The sequence below is a fragment of the Humulus lupulus genome, chromosome 2, assembly GCF_963169125.1.
Source record: "Humulus lupulus chromosome 2, drHumLupu1.1, whole genome shotgun sequence".
NCBI classification, from domain to species: domain Eukaryota; kingdom Viridiplantae; phylum Streptophyta; class Magnoliopsida; order Rosales; family Cannabaceae; genus Humulus; species Humulus lupulus.
Genome location: NC_084794.1, coordinates 59,457,383 through 59,480,128, shown reverse-complemented (window position 1 = coordinate 59,480,128; position 22,746 = coordinate 59,457,383). Strand labels below are relative to the sequence as shown.

Below are 22,746 nucleotides of genomic sequence, written 5' to 3'. Positions count from 1 at the left end.
CATGGATGCAGTCAGAGAAGGCAAGACTACAGATTTCTCAATATCCAGTCAAGGTTTATTGAGATATAAGGATCAGGTATGCGTGCCAGACGATCAAAGTATTAAGAATACGATCCTAGAAGAAGCGCACAACACCCCATACTCAGTTCATCCAGGGTCTACCAAGATGACTCATGACATCAAGGCAGTCTATTGGTGGCCAGGGATGAAGAAGGAGATAACAGAGTATGTATCTAAGTGTCTTGTATGCCAGCAAGTGAAGGCGGAGCATCAACGGCCTGCAGGATTATTGCAACCGCTTAGCATACCGGAATGGAAGTGGGACGATATAGCCATCGACTTCGTGACGAGTCTGCCAAAGACAAATAAGCAGCATGATTCCGCTTGGATAGTAATAGATAGAATAACCAAGTCGGCTCATTTCCTGCCTGTTAGAACTTCATACATGGCAGACCAATATGCAGACATTTACATCCAAGAGATAGTACGATTGCATGGAATCCCCAAGACGATAGTGTCAGATAGAGGATCAGTTTTTACGTCAAGATTTTGGAGAAGCTTACAGCAAGCCATGGGTACTAAGTTAAGTCTTAGTACAGCTTTCCATCCTCAGACAGATGGGCAGTCCGAGCGTACGATTCAGATCTTAGAGGATATGCTACGCGCGTGTATACTTGATTTCGGAGGATCGTGGAACAAGTACTTACCGCTGATCGAATTCTCTTACAACAACAGCTACCAGTCAATGATCGGGATGGCACCTTATGAGTTGCTATATGGAAGAAGGTTCCGATCACCGTTGCACTGGGACGAGGTAGGAGAAAGGCAGCTTCTAGGGCCCGAAGCTGTTAGGCAAGCTCAAGAAGCAGTAGCGCTTATTAAACAGCGTATGCTTGCTGCTCAAAGCCGACAGAAAAGCTATGCAGATACCAAGCGACGCGATGTGGAGTTCCAAGTTGGGGATCAAGTCTTCCTGAAGATATCTCCTATGAAAGGTGTCAAGCGGTTCGGGAAGAAAGGCAAACTTAGTCCCCGATTTATAGGTCCTTTTGAGATATTGGACAAAGTGGGACCAGTAGCTTATAGACTAGCCCTACCGCCAGCACTAGCCGATAGTCACAACGTCTTCCACATCTCGATGTTATGCAAGTATGTGTCAGACCCATCTCACGTCCTCAAGTACGATACCATAGCGCTCCAGAAAGACTTAAGTTATGAGGAACGACCGATTAGCATCCTAGATAGAGAGATGAAGCAGTTGCGGTCCAAGAGCTTTCCTATAGTCAAAGTCTTATGGAGTAATAGTTCTGAATGCGAGGCAACGTGGGAGTTAGAGGAGGACATGCAGAACCGGTATCCGGAGTTATTTGGTAAGTAAATTTCGAGGACGAAATTCTTTTTTAGTAGGGGAGAATTGTAGAGTCCAAGAACTTTACTTAGCTAATTATTTAGTAGTATTATAGTATGTATAGTATTATCTTTGTTACTGTGTATTTTTGGTTCAGACCGGGAATTATTTGGACACTCATAGTAGTACTTATAGATTTTCTAAGTTTAACCTATAGTTTAAGAATATTAAGTATAACCTAAGGTTTGATTATATGACTGATAATTAAGGATTATATTTATTATACTATAAGGTTTAGATATCAACCAATAGGATTTTAAGCACATGTTATGAATGGGTAATTAAGGATTAAGTATTTTTGAGGATTAAATTAAATAAGGGTAAAGTTTGAATGTTATAGGGTCAGTCAGCAGCTTTGAATACGCTGAAGGCTTAGTCAAGGCTGTTTACTCCATTCAAACTTAGCTAGAAATGTGTCATTTCGTGTTTAAATATTCAGCGTGTGCCGATATATCGCAGCTATAGGGGGCGATATATCGCAGCACGTAGATACGGAAAACACGAGACGATGCACGGTCGCCTCGGGCATACTGGCCCAGGCGATATATCGCTTATAGGGGGGCGATATATCGCCTCCTCCAGCATAAATTCAAACATTTTTTAATTCTTTTCCTTTCAGCCATTCAAACTTCTTCAAAAGTCCAGCATCTTTTGAACGAGTCTTCAGCCTCTGCTGAACGAATATTCAAATGACTTTCACCTAAAAAGCCATTATTTTTATTCAAGTAAAATCAAGATACTTTCATTCCCAAACTCTATAAATAGGACCTAGTACCCAGCCATTATTCACCTTTTGCTCTAAGTTCAGAAGCTGCTAGTGCTAAGTGAGTGTGAGAGTGTAAACACCTGGTTTGGGAAATCATAAGCTTAAACATCATAAGCTTATCAAACACTTTGGGAAGTGAGGTTCTATAGTATTTCGGTTGTGGTGTAATTTGATCTTACAAGTCTTTGAGGTAACCAAAACTCTAGTTCATTTGTTTTAAGTTATTTTCCCTTCTCTTAATCTTCTACTTAGTCTCCTAACCCCATTTTATTTTGGTTAGGAAATCTAAGCTCTTGAGCGCATAAGTTTTGGTAAGTGTAACTTTCAATGGTTTAGTCTTTCCATCCCTTTCATTTAATCTCTTTTCTTCTTTAGACTCACTCTTTTTAATGGTTATTAGGAGTGTTCCAAAAAGTCCCAACTCAGTCCACATATCCCGGTAACTTTGGTAAGGTAAATAGGCTAGAATCAATATGTTATATGCTTATGTTATCTTATGCTTTATGTTATTAAATGTGTTATGAATATGTATGTTTGTAGGCTTGGGCTTATGCCCTATTTGACTAACAAGACCACAAAAAGATTATGGGCATATGCCTACTTAGCTAGTAGGACCCCACTAATCTCATGGGCATAAGCTTGTTTAGTCTATGGGACCCCAAGTAATAATGGCCATTATAATAAGTGTATGTATTAAGTGTTATGATATGTCTTTACGTTTATTATGAAATTTATGTGTATGACTATGTGTTAGATTTTCCTTGCTGGGCATTAGGCTCATTCCTTTTTGTTTTATGTGCAGGAAAATAGCTTTAGAGGCGGTAAGATTCGTGATGCTTAGAGGATGTGTATCAATGATGAATGGAGTCAAGGGGCCGAGCGTTATTCGATTCAAGGATGTAGTCTCATTTTACTTTTTTATGGTTTTACATGTATTTTCCGCATTTTCTATGTAACTCTTTTCATTTTAAGTTATTTTTGTTTTAAAGACAATGGGTACCCATATCCTACTTATTCTTATGAAAGTAACCTTTGTTTCTATAAGTTTATAATAAATTATGGTATTTTCGCAAATGTATGTTTTAGTAAGAAATTTGTATGTATAGTTCGATAATGGTCCAAATTTCGTAACATCATATTCTGGTGGTTGTTTAGGTTCCTTAGATGAAGATGGTCTATTTGTGTTCCTGGAGGATGACGCCCTAGAAGGATTTCTTTTAGGCCCCATAATACTCCGCTAAAATTTTGACAACACCTCCCCTGTATTTCAATATTCTCCCAAACTGCCCAATAGTTTTTCAAAGAATTCTAAAAACAATTCACTACAATGCTTCACAATTCCCACAATAATCTCAAAACAATAATCCATTCACAAAGTCTTCAATATACTGAAATTACCCAAAAGAAATTCAAATATTTGAAGAAACACTTACTTGAAAATGATAAATTCCTCTTGAACCCTTCAATTGCACCAAGTAATCATGAAATCACCACTTGAACTCTAATTGATAGAATTTGAAAAATAAGGGTTTGAAGAATTTTGGGAATTAGGGATTTCAATAACAGAATAGGAAATGGGAAAGAAAAAGAAATAATTGGAGGAATATATGTGGATTCAAGATATAATAGGATATTTGAGAAAAAATTTATGGGTTAAAAGAGAGAAAATTAGAGAGAAAATTGTTTTGGAAATTTTCAAAATGGAGAAAAATGGATGAAATGGAAGAAGGGAGCCTTCTTTAAGCCTCGGACTCCACACGCGTCGCGGCGCGCTCCATCAAGCGCCGCAGCCCGTGCAATTTTTTTTTCTGACCCTTTCAGGTGCCGCAACCCTTCCCACATGCGCCGCGTTGCTTGCTGCAACCCGAGCCACCCTTTCTGGTTTTGTCAAGGGCCGCGACCCTTACTCCATCCATCGCAGCCCTCTCTTCAGGCTTCAACATTTTTATTTTTTTTAATAGTTTTCACGATTTCCACGGTTCTATTACATTCAAAAATACTATAATATGTCCAACCACAACTAAAAAAAATAAAAACTAAAATTGTTCATACTTTTACAATTTAACTGAAATGAAAATTAAAAATAATGAGATGCCTCTCAATTGCGCTGTCGTTAACGTCATTTAGCCGGACACTACTTTATCTTTAGATCAAATTGGTTCCAACTCGACCACGGACCTGCATTGTTCCACCGGACCCTCCATGTAATGCTTCAATCTCTGACCATTCACCTTAAAATCTCCTGTCTTTTCACTATGAACTTGCACTGCTCCATAAGGAAGTGAGACAACTACCGTGTACAGTCCTGACCATCGCGACTTCAATTTACCAGGAAAAAGTTTAAGCCTGGAATTAAATAGAAAGACTTTATCCCCTGGTTGAAAATCCTTCCTCAATATTCGCTTATCATGAAAAGCCTTCGATTTCTCCTTATAGATCTTCGCATTCTCATAAGCTTCATTTCGGAATTCTTCAAGCTCATTTAACTCCATAAGCCTATTCTGCCCCGCCATGAAGAGATCAACATTTAACTTTTTCACAGCCCAATAAGTTCTATGCTCCAGTTCCACCGGTACATGACAAGCCTTACCAAACACCAACCGATATGGTGACATACCAATCGGAGTTTTAAATGTCGTGCGATAAGCCCAAAGTGAATCATCGAGCTTCTTCGACCAATCCTTTCTCGAAGTATTTACTATCTTTTCCAAGATACCTTTTATTTCCCTATTCGACACTTCAGCTTGGCCATTTGCAATTGGGTGATAGAATAACGCCTTTCGATGATGAACACCATAGCGAGCACAAAGAGCAGTGAACCACTTATTGCAAAAATGACTCCCCCGACCACTAATAATGGCTCTTGGGGTACCAAATCGAGTAAAGATATTTTTATGAAGAAATTTAAGTACTTCCTTCCCATCATAAGTAGGAGTTGATGTGGCTTCTACCCATTTAGAAACATAATCCACCGCAAGAAAAATATATTTGTTATTATATGATGATGGGAAAGGTCCCATAAAGTCTATCCCCCATACGTCAAATAGCTCAACTTCCAAAATACCAGTCATCGACATTTGATCTGTTCTTGATATATTCCCAGTCCATTGACAATGATCACAACTTTTGACAAAATCATTAGCATCTTTAAATAATGTAGGCCAGTAAAACCCACTTTGCAAAACCTTCGCTGCTGTTCTTGTTTCGCCAAAATGACCGCCACAATGCAAACTATGACAGTGAGTTAATATTGACAACATCTCCTCTTCGGGCACACATCTTCGAATAATTTGATCTGGGCAATGCTTATACAGAATAGGCTCCTCCCAATAATATTGCTTCACCTCCGAATAAAATTTCTTTAATTGTCATCTCAGGAGGTATAACCTTAGCAGCCAAATAATTAACATAATCCGCAAACCATGGAACCTCCTTGCAAACATTCACTTTGAACAACTGCTCATCCGGAAAAGCATCATTAATCTGAACTTCTTTATCAAGAGAATCTTCCTCAACCTCTAAACGAGACAAATGATCAGCCACCAAATTCTCAGTACCTTTCTTATCCTTAATTTCCACATAAAATTCTTGTAATAACAAAATCCACCGAATAAGACGAGGCTTGGAATCTTTCTTAGTCATAAGATACTTTATTGACGAATGATCCATATAAACAACCACTTTATTTCCAATCAAGTATGACTGAAATTTATCAAAAGCAAACACTATGGCCAACAGCTCCTTTTCGGTAGTTGCGTAATTCATTTGAGCATCATTCAAGGTACGACTTGCATAATAAATCGTTCTAAATACCTTGTCAACTCTTTGTCCCAACACTGCCCCTACTGCATAATCACTGGCATCACACATCAATTCAAATGGTAAATCCCATTGAGGTGCAACAACTATAGGTGCCGAAATCAATTTCTCCTTAAGTATCTTAAAAGCTTGTTGACACTTCTCATCAAAATCAAACATAACCCCATTCATTAACAAAGTGAACAGTGGCTTCGAAACTTTAGAAAAATCTTTGATAAACCTCCTATAAAATCCCACATGACCTAAGAAACTCCGTACTCCTTTTACTGAAACTGGTGGTGGCAAATTCTCTATAGTTGAAATTTTTTCCCTATCCACTTCAATACCTTTCTTAGAAATCTTGTGCCCTAATACAATTCCTTCATTTACCATAAAATGGCACTTTTCCCAATTAAGCACCAAATGCGACTCTTCACACCTTCTCAACACCATCTCCAAATTAGTCAAACACGTGTCAAAAGAGGACCCATATACCAAAAAATCATCCATAAAAATTTCAATCCCCTTCTCAACCATGTTAGAAAATATTTCCATCATACACCGTTGAAACGTGGCTGGTGCATTACATAACCCGAATGACATCCTTCGAAAAGCAAAAGTCCCATAAGGAAAATGATAGCCTGAGTACCCTTCTAGAAAACAATAGTAGTTATGCCCCGCCAACCTATCCAACATTTGATCAATAAAAGGCAAAGGAAAATGATCTTTCCTCATTGCCTTATTCAACTTTCGATAATCAATACATATCCTCCAACCCGTCACTGTTCTTGTTGGAATCAGTTCATTACTTTCATTCTTCACCACAGTCATACCCCCATTTTTAGGTACTACTTGCACTGGACTTACCCAAGCACTATCAAAAATAGGGTAAATCACTCCAGCATCCAACCACTTCAAAATATCTTTTCTCACCACTTCTTTCATTGTTGGATTAAGTCTTCATTGAGCATCAATAGTCAGTCTCGTCTCATCTTCCATAAGAATTCTATGCATAACTGTCGATGGGCTAATTCCTCTTATATCAGCTAGAGTCCACCCTATAGCAGTTTTATGAGCTCTTAACACCCTCAACAAATTCTCCTCCTCTACTCCTGAAAGAAATGATGAAACTATAACTGGAGGAGTCTCTTTTTCCCCAAGATAAGCATAACGGAGATGGTCCAGTAAAAATTTCAATTCTAAAACAAGTGGCTTCATAATTGATGGTAATGGTCTTTCTAGTCCTGCACCCAATTCTTCAAACTTCTTATGCTTCCACGGCTCAGCTGATTTTATCCACTTCAAGTAACTCATCGCTTCTTCATTTTCCTCACCATCTACATCATCAACTGTAAGACTTAATTCAAGAGGGTCCTCACTTAATTTTTTCTCTCCCACTACTTATTCTACCACATCAACTGAGAAACAACTATCACTTGCTTTAGGATAAGTCATTGCCTTAAACACATTAAATACTACTTCCTCCCCTTGAACTCTCAGCTTTAACTCTCCCTTTTTCACATCAATCAATGCTTGCCCAGTTGCTAAAAATGGTTTCCCCAAAATAATAGGAACATTCTCTTCCTCCATATCAAGAACTATAAAATCAGCTGGAAATATAAACTTATCCACCTTTACCAATACATCTTCTATAATACCACGTGGATGCTTCACAGATCTATCAGCAAGCTGCAATGTTACTGTGGTTGGCCTAGCTTCCCCCAAACCAAGCCTACGGAATACTGACAAAGGCGTTAAATTAATACTCGCCCCCAAATCATAAATTGCATGCTTACATTCAAACTCCCCAATCATGCATGGAATAGTAAAACTCCTCGGATCTCGTAACTTTTGAGGAAGCTTTCTTTGTAAAATTGCACTACATTCTTTTGTTAACGCCACTGTTTCGTAATCACCCATCTTTCTCTTATTAGAGAGAATCTCCCTCATAAACTTTACATAGCTGGGCATCTGTTCTAATGCTTCTGCGAACAGTATATTTATATGTAGCTTCTTGAACACCTCTAAAAACTTTGCAAACTGTTTATCCAAATTATGCTTACGAAGTCTTTGTGGATATGGAATTCTAACATGATGCTCAATATTCACAGGTGGGGTCTCCTCTTCTTCCTTAAGGTCTTCAGTAACCTTTTTATTATCAAACTTCTTCTCTTCTTCTTCTGACTGACTCTTCTTTACCCCTTCATATCTCGTTCCACTCCTCAAAGTAATAGCTTGGCACTATTCTTTAGGATTAACTTCTATAGTGCTAGGAAAATTTCCTTGAGCTCTATTAGTCATTAAAGTAGCCAATTGCCCTATTTGAGTCTCCAAACTTCTTATGGATGCCCTTGTTTCAGTCATTAATTGGTTAAGTACATCAGGTTGGGTTTCAGCTGGTTTCATTGGCATTTGGTGAGGTGGTCTATTTTGTGGTTGATAATAGCCAGGTGGAGGATTTTGGTGTGCATATTACTGTGGATAAGGTGGCCTATTTTGGGTAGGTTGATATGGTGGCTGAGGTGGATGATAAGGTTGTATGGTATTTTGATTGTTAGACTAGGAAAAATTTGGATGGTTCTTCTAAGCTGGGGTGTAGGTCATGGAATTTGGATTATTAGGCTGTCTTTGGTAATTTCCTATTGCTTGGACTTCTCCCATGAGCATGTTATTCATATCTATAGCAGGGCATTAGTTTGGTTGATGGTTTGTACCACACACTTCACAAAGGTTTTGAACTTGCATAGCTTGAGATGGGAGTGTAGTCTTTTGTAATTGCTTTGTCAAGGCTGCTACTTGAGCTGTAAGCATGGATATAGCATCCAATTCCATCATTCTAGCCACCTTCTTTGATTTTCCCCTTTCAGTTGGCCATTGATAATTATTCATTGCCATCTCTTCTAATAGCTCATATGCCTCATTAGCACTTTTACTCATAAAGGCACCTCCCGCTGCAACATCTATAATTGTTCTAGTCGTCCCATTCAACCCATTATAAAAATTATGCACCAACATCCACTTTTCTATTCCATGGTGTGGACACTTCCTTAACAACTCCTTAAAGCGCTCCCAAGAATCATACAATGACTCTCCATCCAACTGATAAAAATTATTAATCTCGCCACTTAACTTTGCAGCCTTCGCTGGAGGAAAGAATTTGGCAAGGAATTTCTGAGCTAGCTCCTCCCACGTAGTGATAGAATTTGCCTGTAAAGATATTAGCCAACTCTTTGCCCTATCCCTTAGTAAAAAGGGGAATAACCTCAGTCTTATAGCATCATCACTTACCCCATTCATCTTGAATGTTGCACATAACTCTAGAAAATTAGCTATGTGTAAATTGGGGTCCTCCGTTGGCATACCTCCAAACTGAACCGTTGACTGAACCATCTGAAGGATGGCTGGCTTGATCTCAAAATTATTGGCTGCAATGGTTGGAGGTCTAATGCATGAATGCACTCCTGTAACAGTAGGAAGTACATAATCTCTTAATGTTCGTGCTCCTTGCTCCCTTGGAATTTCTGCAGCCCCTTGATCATTATTAGCACCATTTCCCAAATTTTCAGCCATGGTAAATTCCAATTTCCTTTTTATTTTCCGGTTCTGTCTGCACATTCTTCAATTTCTCGATCTATTGGTATAATCTGCTTTTGTCTATTGCTTTGCATATACCAACAAGTCCTGAAACACAAAAGAACCTTGATCCGAATAAATGTTAAAAAAAACAAATCAAATTAGAACAAAAATTAACATATTGATATTAATAAAAACAGTCATCAGCAACGGCGCCAAAAACTTGATCTCTAAAAAATTAACACGCAAGTATACGTGGTCCAATCAAGTAATATATGATAAGTAAAGTGTCGATCCCACGAAGACTGATATTAATTACCAATAATTTGCCTCTAATTCTAATTGATTTAAACAATAATTTCAGAATTATAAATAAAATAATTATTACTAAAAATTAAGAATCTATTAAGCACCAGAGAAATGCAGAGATAGCAATTTGATTTAATTTAATGGATGTAAAAGTTAGGGCTTTAGTTTCATCAACCATCCACTTATGATTTCTAACCAATTTTCAATATTTCTTAATTCTATTGTGATAGCACATTACAATTATATATTATAGTCTTTCTAGGATCTTTAATTCTCTACAATATAATATTTCCTACATATTGCAGGCTTTAAACACATAATCCTTAAACTACACAATTCATAGAAGTACTTTCGTCTAATATGAAATTGTGACTATTTACTTATAGCATAATTAGCCTTCTCTTTTCAGAGCACAGGTTAAAATAATTTAAACATTTAAATGATGATCAAACATTCACAAGCATTAAGCATAAGATAAATAATCCATAGCAGAAGAAAGAAATTCATGAAAATTTCATTAAGAAATCAAAAGCTTCAAGAAGAATCCACTAATACCCTAATAACAATATTAGTTCAAAGCAAACATAATGGAATCAATCAAATTAAATATAAACATAAACTCCAGAAAAGAGAAATACAGAAGAAATCATGAAATCAAACTCTAGGTCTTCAATGTTCTCCCAAGCCTTTAATAATTTCTCCACACATCAAAAAATCAATGAATCCCCTAATTAACTCTTAAAAACGTATTTAAATAGAAACCCTAAAAATGTTTAACAATTTTTTCCTTCTGATAGCCACGCACAAACACACGCGCCGCAGCCCTGGCATTCAAGCGTTGTGGCCCTTCTCCCATGTGCCGCAGCCCTTCAAAACTCCAGAAAATGGCCCTCTCTGCTTTTTCCTTGCGCTGCAGCTCTTCATTCAGGCACTGCAGCCCTTCATAATTACCCCAAAAACTTGTTCCAAAACTCCAAAACGAACAATTATCTCTGCAAATGAATCCTCGACTTTCTTCTTGTCAACTTTTAGCATAAATTTCCCGAATTAAGTTGATTTTTCAGTCATTTCCGAAACTTCACATTTCCTTCTCCTATTTCCTACAAACATACCAAAACAAGCATAATACCGCATAATACTCCACCAAAATGACTCAAACTTACCCTAAACACATGTTAAAAACTATGCTAAAAACGGACTCATCTATATATATGGAATGATATCTATTCTAGATACGTAAAGATAAGATTATAATGCCGATTGATATATATATTAAATTAATCTCTATCTTCATAGAGCAAACATTATGGAGTACAATAACAATACTAGTATAGTATGATAGGAAAATATTTTTTTCAACCATACTAGATAGTATCTCATAGAATACTGCTTATTCTAGTTCGCTCATTGCATTAAAACAAGAAATTGGAATCCTTTTTATTGTATTTATTCTCTTCAATTATTAATAAGAACTAAAAAGTCACAAGTTTAATTCAAATTAATTACTTTGAATTATTTTTTTTACGTATATTATAAGTAAAAAAAGCAGTAGGAACTAGAATGAATAGTGCAGTAGCAATAAATGCGAGAATATTTACTTCAATAATTTCATTGTTTCATTTTTCTTAAATTCGAAATAACTTAGAATTTAATCCCATGGAGATAATAAATCTTTTGTGTGTAAATTTGACAGGATGAATTACATTTCGATGTAATCGAATCAAATCAATATCATGAATAACAATATCTGAAAAATTGATTCATCATCAAGAATTGAATATAGTATAACATAGGAAGATCTTGTGTACGCTCGAGTTGAAGCTTATTTACAATATAATATTTGGTAAATTATTGTTCGATGAATAACGATTTGTTTCTATTGGTCGGATCGGCCAGAAAACCTGCGACTCGTTGTTCACGAACCGGGGTCACTATAAGAAAAAATGCTTTTAAAACACCAAAAATGTGTTATCAAAACATACCATAACACTTTTTGATGTGTTAAGACCAACTATGTTATCGTAGGTCAGGGTACTTTACATAACACTTTATCATTGTTATACAGATGTGTTATTATACTGTCAACGATAACACACTTTATGTGCTATTTTAATAAATAGATAAGTGTTTAATTATATTATTTATAGTCGATTATATAACACATTTCAATACTTATAAATTTGTGTTATACTACACTTTAGTATAACACACTTTTTGTGTTATACTACACTTTAGTATAACACAGTTTTTGTGTTATATAATGAAGTTTGCATAACAAAATTCTTTACTTATAAAAAGTGTTATTGTAATAGATATTATAACACATTTTTCGTATTATTTTAATATTTAGATAAGTTTAAATTCTCATTATATATTCATTTATATAACACTAATTTATTCTATTATATTTTTATTTTTTATTTATATAATTAAAATTATTTTTCTAATATATACTAGCATCATCAAATGAACTTGATTTTCAAATAACAAAAAGTAAAAAGCATTCAACATTGTATTAACAATCCACAAATTAGTTTAAAACATTCAACACTGTCATCAAATTATATTATAGCTCCCAGGAGACAAAGACCTGAAAACTTAAACCAACAAATCTTAAATCACATGGTAAAGCTAACATGCTATACAATTTCCAACCAACATACAAGACAATGAGTACCTATCCTAATAACCACCAATCTAGTGCCAAATATTCGATACTGTCGACTTCCCCAAATATCATATTTATCCAGATAATGAGATTTCAGGCAACATTGCACCCATGGTGGATATCTAGCATCTTCCTCCACTTGCTTTCCATCATCATTTGTAGCCACTCCAAGCAATGCATTTTGCTTCGTCGTCAGTACATCAATGGCAAGTTGATCACCAAAAAACTTTTCTTGCCACAAGTTGAAAATAATACAATCAATTGAAGATAACAATGGTAAGGGTGTAAAATATGAGTAATGCAGGTGACATTTTACATAATAATAATAAAAAAATTGCACAGCCAGCCATATGACTTCAAATGATAGGTTCTATTTCGAAAAGGAAATATATATATATATATGCAACATTATGTGGTGCAAGATTTTGGTATGAAACATGTGTCCCTAGCAAATTCCAGAAAATAAATAAATAAATAAAATAACATAGAATGCAGTGTGACAAAGAGAAGAATAAGTTTTTCTAATGGAAAAATCATTTTTCAATGCATTAGAAGTTCCAAATTTTATTTTGTCAGTCCTAAGACAATCACTGTCATAGGGTAAATTTTTTAAAACTAAAATACCACCATGTTATGTTGATGGTCAAAGCTTTAAGCATAGGTCAGGTAACCCAACAATAAAAACAAAATGCACAACCAAGTTTCAGTTCAATCAAATAGATATCTGAGATGATGGCCAAAATGCATAATGTGTACCAGTAGGCTTGTAAGTTTTGAAAGTGTGTATGCATATGTATAGATAATGATGACACTAAAGAAAATTCAAGGTTATCCAAGTCGAATTTCCAAGACTGGCAGGATAAGGGGTAAAAAGGCCAAGAACTCCAAGCTAAAGCTCAAAATAAATAGTGGTATTACAATAACAATGTGGATATGGACAGGACAGAATAGAAATAAAAAAATTAAATCCAGAAACTCCTGAAAGAGTAACTGTGTATCTACATCACTAAGGTAAGCACATTAGTTTTCATAAAGATTTCCTAGGCAAGCAACTTAAAACGGAATAGTTAAGAAAAGGTTAATCTCAAAAGGCATTATTCATTTGTCAATCATGTGCAGTCGAAAACAAAGGTGGATTCTTTTGTTAGCATAAAAGTTTGCATTACAACTAGTGTGCAGCAGGACTAGTAAATAACCATTGAGAAGAGAGTTTAAAGCCATAGACATTCCTTAACCTACCCTCATTTCAGCAGGCATGAACATATAACGAAGAACAACAGTAGCTGGAATAGACAACTTTGCATCATCACGACCACCTGTCATACAGATGATGGTTTAATGGTTGATGAAACAAAAAAAGAATATAACATAGTTTATAAAAAGACTACTTCCAAGTATATATCATGAGCAACTTAAAAGACGATAAAGTTTCACTAAAATTCAGGGAAGTCCAAAAGGAAACTCAAACTAAAGCAATTCAGCACTTATGAAAGAGAAATTAACTTGCAAGCCAATATGCACAAGGATCTGAAGCACTAAAATTTGACTCTAAAACAATATTGACCAACACTGGAATTTTTTCAACAGTGTCGTATCAATATTAAGAAAGGAAACAAAGTGAGAACGTAAACACCAGCCATATAAGGTCAATGAACTATTAAATAGAGCATTTAAGAGTACCATAAAAAGCTTACCCCATCAAAGCATCTTATCTTCCACCTTCTTAAGTTTCTTTTTCTTCTTGTTGTCAACTTTCTTGGAAATAAATGTATTCCCTGTGTTAAGAAAAAAAAATGAGATTACATTAATGAGTCACTTTAAGCCCCATAAGGACAACAAAACTAGTCATATAAAGACATCTCAAGCAACAAAGTTCCTTTCTAAAACACTATGTTTGGTGTACAATGATGCATTATCATCGAATATAAAAGATGGAAAATGAAGCATCTTCAAAGATTAACGAAAGAACTAGTCCTTGGTCCCAAAAATCTACCAGCAACTATAAATTCCATCAGAAAATAAAACCAAGCAAAATCTGATAGTTACACAATGCACCCATCAAAAACTGATCACAAATGTTAAAGTTAAAGCAAAATAAATAAATAAATAAAAAATAAGGTGAAACCAAATGATTCTTCACTGAATTCCATGGAGTAATAAGGATTCCTTTTCTTTTCAATAAAAAGAAAAGCATGCAAGTAAAAAACTGTGTTTTTTTTAATAAAGTAAAAAAATAAGCAGCTGAATTCAACTGGGGTCAGAAACTCTAAATTTGGTAGATTAATTAGAGACCAAAATAAAACAAAACTCAACAACTATTATATATATATATTTTTAGGAAAAACAAAGATATGGAATCATGCATTACCTCTCAAGAATAAGACAAAAGACATAACATTTATGCGCTAACCAGTTTAACAATGAACTAAACTACTCATGAAAATCTATATATTAAAAAGAGCAGAGCAACGAGACCACAGCAGGGTAAAACTAATGAAATAATATTTAATCAATTAAAAATAGAATCTAAAGTCATTCTTCCAAGAACTAGCAATCAAAATAATATATCAATACTAACAGTATCATTTTAAAGCCAACTAATTTTTTTTTTGGATAAAACTAAAAAGTAACTAAATGAAATAATAGAACAAAAATAAAAAATCAAGTAAAAGAATAAATAAAACAAAGTGGTATGTTACAAAGAGTGCCAAAGTACATACCTGATTAGCAGTTGAAGCAAAGACAACAAAAACATGACTTGCAGTATCTATATATAGCTCTTTTCCAAGACACAAAATACTCAGTACAATCTTTTGATTCAATCTGCAATCATTTTTCAATATAAGAAATTAAAAGTAATTCAGATATAGAAACCATACTTTATGCATGAATGTATATCTTTAATTGGGACATTGTTACAAACAATAAAAAAAATGCAGAAACAAAGACATGACTTAATAACTTATAGTTTAGATCATGATGCACATACCATAACATGACTCAATCTCTCTGCTTCTTATCATTGTTCTTTTCTCAACAAACCATAACCTTCCAATCATCAGTCTGAAAAAATAAAAGTGATATACTCTCTAGAAGAACAAAAATAACTTTAAAGCAAGGTAAAAAAACGGAGCTGAAATGAAATGACTAAAAATCAATCAAAAGAAAACAGAGTTATACACAGTTATCCATGTATATTATATATACTAGAAACCTAAGAACTGGGCAACATGGTAGTGCTTTAATATTAACTAAAAGAGAACGGTATTAATTGGTAAATTATTTAAAAATAATAATAACAAAATATCTAAATTACAACAAATTAAATTTAATTACTTTCTGTGTAAGTTAATCGTCTAGAATATAGATAGATATAAATGATTAGCACATACTCACATACTATCACTTGGATAAAGCATTCTATACTTTCAAGGCTACATATAAGATTCTCACTCAAAAATAAGGACCATGCTGTAAAATGTACGATGGCCTCTAAGCTCTTGATGTAATTAATTCTAAACCACATGTGACCTACGATTCCAATGGCTGAGAACCATTATTTCTGATACAGAAGTTTGTGCCTAAAGCTAGTCTAGACGGCTTCTGTTGCCAGCCTAAAGTAATAATTGTAAGATATACTTTATAAATTTAAACTAAAAGCATCTTCCCTTAGGTATATTTTGAAGGGGCTCCCAATGACCATGATATAAAAAGAGTACCAAAAAATAAAATTGAAAATCAAAGATGCACAAGTTTATCCACCATCCAGAAATAAATAATCTTGATATATTACTCTTATCACAAGCAAAATTCAACTCATCTAATCCCACTATGAAGCTAATTCCATTAGCAAGCAAATACTAGTGTGAGTAAAAAACATTCACAACATCGAAGACTGGGCAAAATACCCACAACATCTAATACCCAGAATGGGTAAAAAAGAAAGTAATAAAACATGACCTACCTGGTCACAACTCACAAATTAACAAGATTAATTTCATAAATAAAAAAAAGTACCTCCATTGCAGTATGACCTCAATATCTAGTTCACGATCTAAATCCTCAAGGTCTTTATTATCTTCAACAGTTACTCAACTGGGCTCAGATTTTAGCAGGGAAGCATAAAGAGAGATATATTTTTTGCGCAATCTTGCATACCTCAAAACTTGTGCCCATGGAAATTTTCCACTGCAATGAAGATAAATTTCTAAGAAAATATGGAAGGAATAAAAAATTACTCAATAAATGTCTAAACAAATAAGAGCTGCAGTATGTTATCATTTATTTATTAAATCTATTTTAAATCAACACTTACAAAGCAGAATAGTTTAAACAGAAATAAAAACATAACAAGTAAAAAATTTGCCATATTTTACTCACAAGTTTATATTGTGATAACCCTCAGAAAATTATATCTAAAATCTTTATTTTGTAAGAAAATAACCATCATCCAATGAAGCAACTATTGAATGGGAGAACTAAATCCAACCAAAATATTGGAAATACTAAAGAAGTTACCTTCCCTTCTTCACTTTGTCAGATACAACTCTATAAGCATACTTCCACCAAGAACGAGGATTAGATTTCACGGAAACATGTGGACGAAAATGCGCATATTTTAAGCGTTGATTAAAGGCAGAAAAGTTATCAGCTAGTTTTAACATATCCTTGTATCCATCCTGCAACAACAAGATACTAAAAATTTTCAAGGCCAATCAAAACATGCCTCCAATTATCCAATCACAATTGAATTATGAAATTAAACCTTTGATAAACAGAGAATGACATCATCCAAATTCACTGTTGCATTCTGCAAAGGTTGATCACTCTTAGCCAATTCATTTGCCCTTAGCTTTGTATACTTTGCATTTCCTGTAATTGGTTCTAGAGTATAAGTGTGTTGTTTGACAATTCTATCAGCAGGTTTGCCTTCTTTAGTGCCATATCTAAAAACCTAAAGCAAATAAATGATCAAAGTTTCATAGTTTGAACATGCCCTCAACATATGTAACTACAAGAATAAACTAAATATTGGTTCTACCTGGACCCACTCAGAAGGAAGCAAATCCTCCCATGGCTTGTCAATATGCCATGGGATTATATCAGAATCCAAATAAAGTGCAAGTCGGTCAAGTTCAACAAACTGTAAAAATTTTAAAAAAATCTTATTATAAACAAGACTGTAATAAGGATTAAATTAATGATAATCATATTATAATTTACTGACTATGTAACAAATTGCTACTTGTTATCATGTCAGAACTTTGTTGTACCGTGTATTGTGGGTGAAACTTCAAATATATGCAGGAATGCAACATACTTTAAATTTAAAATATGATAAATGAATATACATCTCGGCCAAGCATTCAATCAAATTTTCTTCCCCTTAAAAAAGAAACAAAGATCTTTTATAACAAGAAAATGAAAATTACAATTGAAGACTTTTATTTAGTAGTTTTGTCAAAAAGTTGCAAGTGTGTGTTTCCTCACTAACTCGCAACTGTGCATTTCAAATTATATATATGAGACCTTCTTAAAGAGAATAAAATTTAAACTTGATTGCATTCATATCAATCGACATTCTATAAGGAACAAAATTAGGAACCTTTTGTATACGGTCTAGTGAACCACCAGTAATAAAAGTCTCATTCCCATTGTCATCAACTGTCACAGCTAAGAGTTTCTCCAAGGTCACACCTGCTGCAAATGGGTGACCAGGATTGCTAGAGAATAGGAAATTAAAATTCAGACAGAAAATAAGAATGTTAAGATTCCAAAATATAAAATTTAACTTGCTATTACACACCTTTCACTGTCCTCGTATCTGATATGAATATTTGAAATTGAGAGTTTCAAATTTCCAACTATAGTGTTGATAAGGGAACCCAACCATGATTGATTCTTCAAATAAAAATATATACATATTAAGACAATTATAATCATAATTGACAACCAAATATATATATAAACATATGTATGGTTCAAAAAGATCAAAAGGTAAATCCTAGAAAAGAATAACATCACAGCATTTGAATACTACAACCAAAACTTGATACAATATTTGTTATCAAAGATTCAAAAATAGCACATAAGACGCTTAAGAACCAAATATAAAGTTCATATACACGTACAGACACATAAGAATATAGGCATCACATAATATTTCCTTATACATAAAAAAATTATTATCTATCAAGTATGTTAGTCACCCTTTGCTTTGTAAAGAGTCAAGTCAAGTAAATATATCAGATGTATGGATGCTAACCAACTTCGTAGAGCATAACCAACTTCTCTTACCACATCTCTCCGAACCTTCTCAAGATCATCCTCAGTTTCAGCCTCGAATTTTTCAGCATAGTATCTTTCCTTCCAACCCTTTTCCGCAAAATTAATCTGTCAAAGAACCAAAAATTTTAAACTATGAGCACAGAACAACTCAAACTAATATACAATGGTACCTTGAAGCGTGTCATGTATAAACCTTGTCAACTTCGTAGAGATGCTTGCTTCTTCATATCAGTTTCATATTGACTGAAATTTAAGGACACAAAGAAAAGATTTAGAAATTTGTTTTTGTTTTAATCTCATTTGTAAATTGAAAATTTTGCACTCTATCTTGTGAAAAAGTACGAGCAAAGTAAGAATGTTAGTCTAGAAACAAAACTGGTGTAATAAACACAAACACCTAAACAATTATTTCAACATAGAATTCATGGAATAAGAATCTTGTGTGGACAACCTCAGATATTTCCAACGAGGGAATGTGAGGTAGAAAGTCATTCCCCACAAACAAACCCATCAAAAAAAAAATCATCAATTAGGCGCTCCAAATCTCCTTTAACATCTGGGATTCCCATAGCATATGCTAAATACTCCCTAAGGATCCAAATATGGAGAAACTGTACAGAAGATGGAAATATATATTAGAAATAATACGAAATTCTTATGGCCAAAATACACAAATCGAAGTATGTAAACCCAAATATGAAGTATCAGATTACACGAATGCTTTAGACTAACACTAGAAGTTTCAAAGTGGTAATCAAATTATCTAAAAAAATTAAGATGTGAAATTTGGGAGTATCAAATTAGAAATATTGGCAGGGGGCAGAAAATTTACCTGAAATATCTGGTTCAAGATATGGTCATTTAGATTCTCTTTTGAAAAGCCCTTCACGTTTTTCCCATTCCTCTCCTTGGATTTTACATATTTATTCTTCATGACACCCTACATATACAAAAAAAATAAAATAAATAACAATAAAGGATGATGATGATGAGAAAACTACAGGAATCTTCTTATATATATAAAAGAGCAACAAAAAAAAAAACTTGCTCATCATAAACTTCTCTCAAGACAGAAAAATGGACTTCGTGGGATGCTAGTGCAAGCATGATAAGATCTGCATCCTAAATCAAATTCAAATGTAACATCTTTCAATATCTTGTATTGAGTAAATCGGTTCTAGTCTAAATGAAAGGAATCATCAAATTACCATTCCATATAGACAATGCCTTGTATTTGGATCAAATCCAGGCAAGTTTCTTTGCAAACGAATGTATGCCATTATCTTATGCTCCCCCTCGCCAGGTACGCTGGCATCCAAAAGAATGACCTGCAGAATCCTCATGTTAATAAGTGAGAATCGATATGCACTAAAGAAAAAGAGAATTAAATAAATGGGTAAGATCATGACAGTTACCTTGATTCCCTGCCACTTTGGATCCCTATTCATTCTCAAGTATATGTAAAAGTGAAGTGCTGAAGACAGCAATGCCATGAATTCAGACCCGGGTGTGATGACATTTGAATCAAGTTTACCAGAATTTTCCATTAAATCATCCTCAAGCTTCACTTTCTGAGCAGACTGAAAAATGATAAAAAAGAGTTACTTCATTATAGGAAATTAAAAAGAAAAGGCAACCGAAACATATGTTCCCTATTATTGAGTGTGATCATTTCCTTGAAGTCAGTGCACATGGAAAAATCTTTTTGAAAGAACTCAAGAAACCGTTATGTTAGTTGAAGTCTTTCTCTCCTTTCAGATGCTATCTATTTAAGGAGTCTTAGTTCAGCTTGGTTTCATGATGAGAGTTTTGTGAGTTCAATAGAAGTAGTGCTCCCTTTAGAGTGTTATGTTCTTCTACTAAAGTTGTTTTGATACAGAGGTTTGCGTCTTTAAATATTGTACGCGGTGTAATTGTTTAAGTATTGATCAATAAAACAAGAAAGCCACATTGGCAGTTCCTCCGTGGAAGTAAGCTCTTCAAAGAGCTGAACCACATATATACTTGTGCATATATTGCCATTTACATCTTGCTAGTTTACACTACTCTCATTGTTCTTGTAATACGTCCTTGATTGTGTTCTTAACGAGTGTTGGATCTTAAAACACTACCCCAATCATAATAGATAACAGAGGCAATTTTCAGAGCTCAAAGACAACAAAACTCACCTCCTCAGCCGCATCCTTAGCAGTCTTGAAACGTTGAGACCTTTGTTGGTTCATCTTAGCTCGAGGCGCAACACCATCTACAGAAAATAAATCCAAAACATAAACTTTCAATCAACAATTTACAAGCCAAACAAAGGTAACTTCAACTCAAACGCAAACTAATTATCTAGTACTCACCAATTTTGAGATACTTGTCATTGATTAAAAAAAAGTGCAAATGAACGAGAAGTAATACAAAGGCTATTGACAATGATCAGTACTTGGACACGTTTTCTCAAGATTAAACCTTCATGAGATCCCACGACTTCTAAAAAGTGATTCATCCTTTCCAAATTTACTTATGAATTTTTATGAAATATAATAAATAAATAAAATGTAAACTTGATATCCACCAACTCCTTGTCCAGAAGGTGCACCTTGCGTTGGGCCATAGTTATTATAGTCTTCCCTCGTACCACCCTGCTGCCTAGGAGGTACATAGTTCCTCTGATCTCCCTGTTGGAATTCCCTCTGTTGTTGAGGATAAAAATTTCCTGAACCCCCCTGGTTGTAGTTTCCCTGATATAAAGGGGTTGAACCTCCACTTCCCTGGTCGTATGGATTCCTCCCACCAGGAGCATTGATTGGCATACGATCCCTTTGTTCCCCTTGTCCAGGAGGTCCATAATTCTGTTGGGATGGATAACTTTGTGGAGGTCCATAGTTCCTTCCACCTCCTTGCATAGGACCCTGTTGACCGTATGAGGGATTTCCCTTCTGATTTGGCACTGGTCCTCCCGGCTAATCTTGTCTTAGTTGGTTTGGACGCTGATTGCGGTCACCATATCTTCCAGTATGCCTACCATACTGAATTGGCGGTGGCCTTGGAATGATTGTTCCATCAATGTATTTATCCCCTCCATACTCCTTGTTTTGTGGATCGATGTAAGAATCAAGGAGTACAAAGATAACTCCAGGTAGACCATTAAACTTCTCTGACTCTTCTTCGGTCATTACAGCTTGAAAGCCTGTGTAAGTTGTTGTGCTACAAGCATAAATTTTATTTTTTGCCTCTTCCATACTGATGTTTAAGCCCCTGGCACAGGTTTCCTCATAGGTATGAACCATTTCTTCAGGGGAAGTTTTGTGGTCCTTGGGGAAATCCATGACGATGAGCCAGTGGTTGTAGTCACATCCCTCGAACAGTATCGTGTCAGGCCCAATTTTGTCGTTCTGGTTGTTGCTATTATCGTATGCTGATCGGGCAGACAAGAGCGAGAGAGACGACGATCTGAACTGGCAAGATTGATGGAGCAGAGGCCATGAATGCTCTACCAAAGTAGGGAAATCTACCAAAATGAAGCCCTGGAGTGGAGGTGATGAGGAAGACGGTGCAGAAATTGCAGAAGTGGCGACGAAAGAGTGACCGAGTGTGGAGATGGTGCTGCTGATAGTTTGGCGGAGGCGGAGAGAGGTCAGTGCCATGGCTGCTTTTTGCGGTGGTGATGCAGTGGCTGAACTCATGCAAAAACTGTTAAAAATACAGGCTTTACACATATCAACAAAATCATAAGATCAGGCATTTCTCGTGAAGTACACAAATCCCTATCAAACTAGAAGATATAGAAGAAAAGTTTAAATCATATACCCATAAGGTATGACGTATCACAATGACAGCAAAAACTATAAATACGCCATAAACTAAAGGTACTCACCTCAAAGGAATTAGTCAGGTAACCACCCATTGTTGCAAATTCCGTTTTATAGATGGTCAGGAGTAAATCGATAG

The 22,746-nt window shown here is 35.0% G+C and overlaps 1 protein-coding gene, 1 long non-coding RNA gene, 1 other non-coding gene and 1 pseudogene across 4 annotated transcripts; 1 reads left to right on the top strand and 3 right to left on the bottom strand.

Moving 5' to 3' along the window:
* Nucleotides 1–6,932: 6,932 nt before the first annotated feature.
* On the bottom strand, nt 6,933–8,909 carry LOC133814318 (uncharacterized). The gene is made up of 4 exons (XM_062247296.1): nt 8,694–8,909; nt 7,631–8,213; nt 7,409–7,516; nt 6,933–7,321 (listed from the first exon to the last, which is right to left on the bottom strand). Exons 1-4 carry the CDS (start codon nt 8,907–8,909, stop codon nt 6,933–6,935), a joined length of 1,296 nt encoding a protein of 431 aa, XP_062103280.1.
* An 88-nt stretch (nt 8,910–8,997) lies between these two features.
* On the top strand, nt 8,998–9,104 carry LOC133820142 (small nucleolar RNA R71). Its single transcript, XR_009886572.1, has one exon. It is a non-coding gene; the product is annotated as a small nucleolar RNA R71 (small nucleolar RNA).
* A 3,260-nt stretch (nt 9,105–12,364) lies between these two features.
* Nucleotides 12,365–15,844, bottom strand: LOC133816065 (uncharacterized). 2 transcript variants are annotated; one of them, XR_009884996.1, is made up of 5 exons: nt 15,512–15,844; nt 15,243–15,345; nt 14,217–14,297; nt 13,762–13,838; nt 12,365–12,706 (listed from the first exon to the last, which is right to left on the bottom strand). It is a non-coding gene; the product is annotated as an uncharacterized LOC133816065 (long non-coding RNA). The 2 variants fall into 2 exon arrangements; XR_009884995.1 differs by lacking the exon at nt 15,512–15,844 and having other exon boundaries at nt 15,243–15,502.
* A 209-nt stretch (nt 15,845–16,053) lies between these two features.
* On the bottom strand, nt 16,054–22,442 carry LOC133814317 (uncharacterized; annotated as a pseudogene).
* Between the last annotated feature and the right edge of the window lie 304 nt (nt 22,443–22,746).

Coding starts and splice junctions, on each gene's coding strand:
- LOC133814318 (XM_062247296.1), bottom strand. CDS start 8,909: ATGAGTAAAAGTGCTAATGAGGCATATGAGCTATTAGAAGAGATGGCA. Junction 8,214..8,693: donor AAGTTCAAAACCTTTGTGAA/GTGTGTGGTACA, acceptor CCTAAAGAATAG/TGCCAAGCTATTACTTTGAG. Junction 7,322..7,408: donor AATGACTTATCCTAAAGCAA/GTGATAGTTGTT, acceptor TAAGTCTTACAG/TTGATGATGTAGATGGTGAG.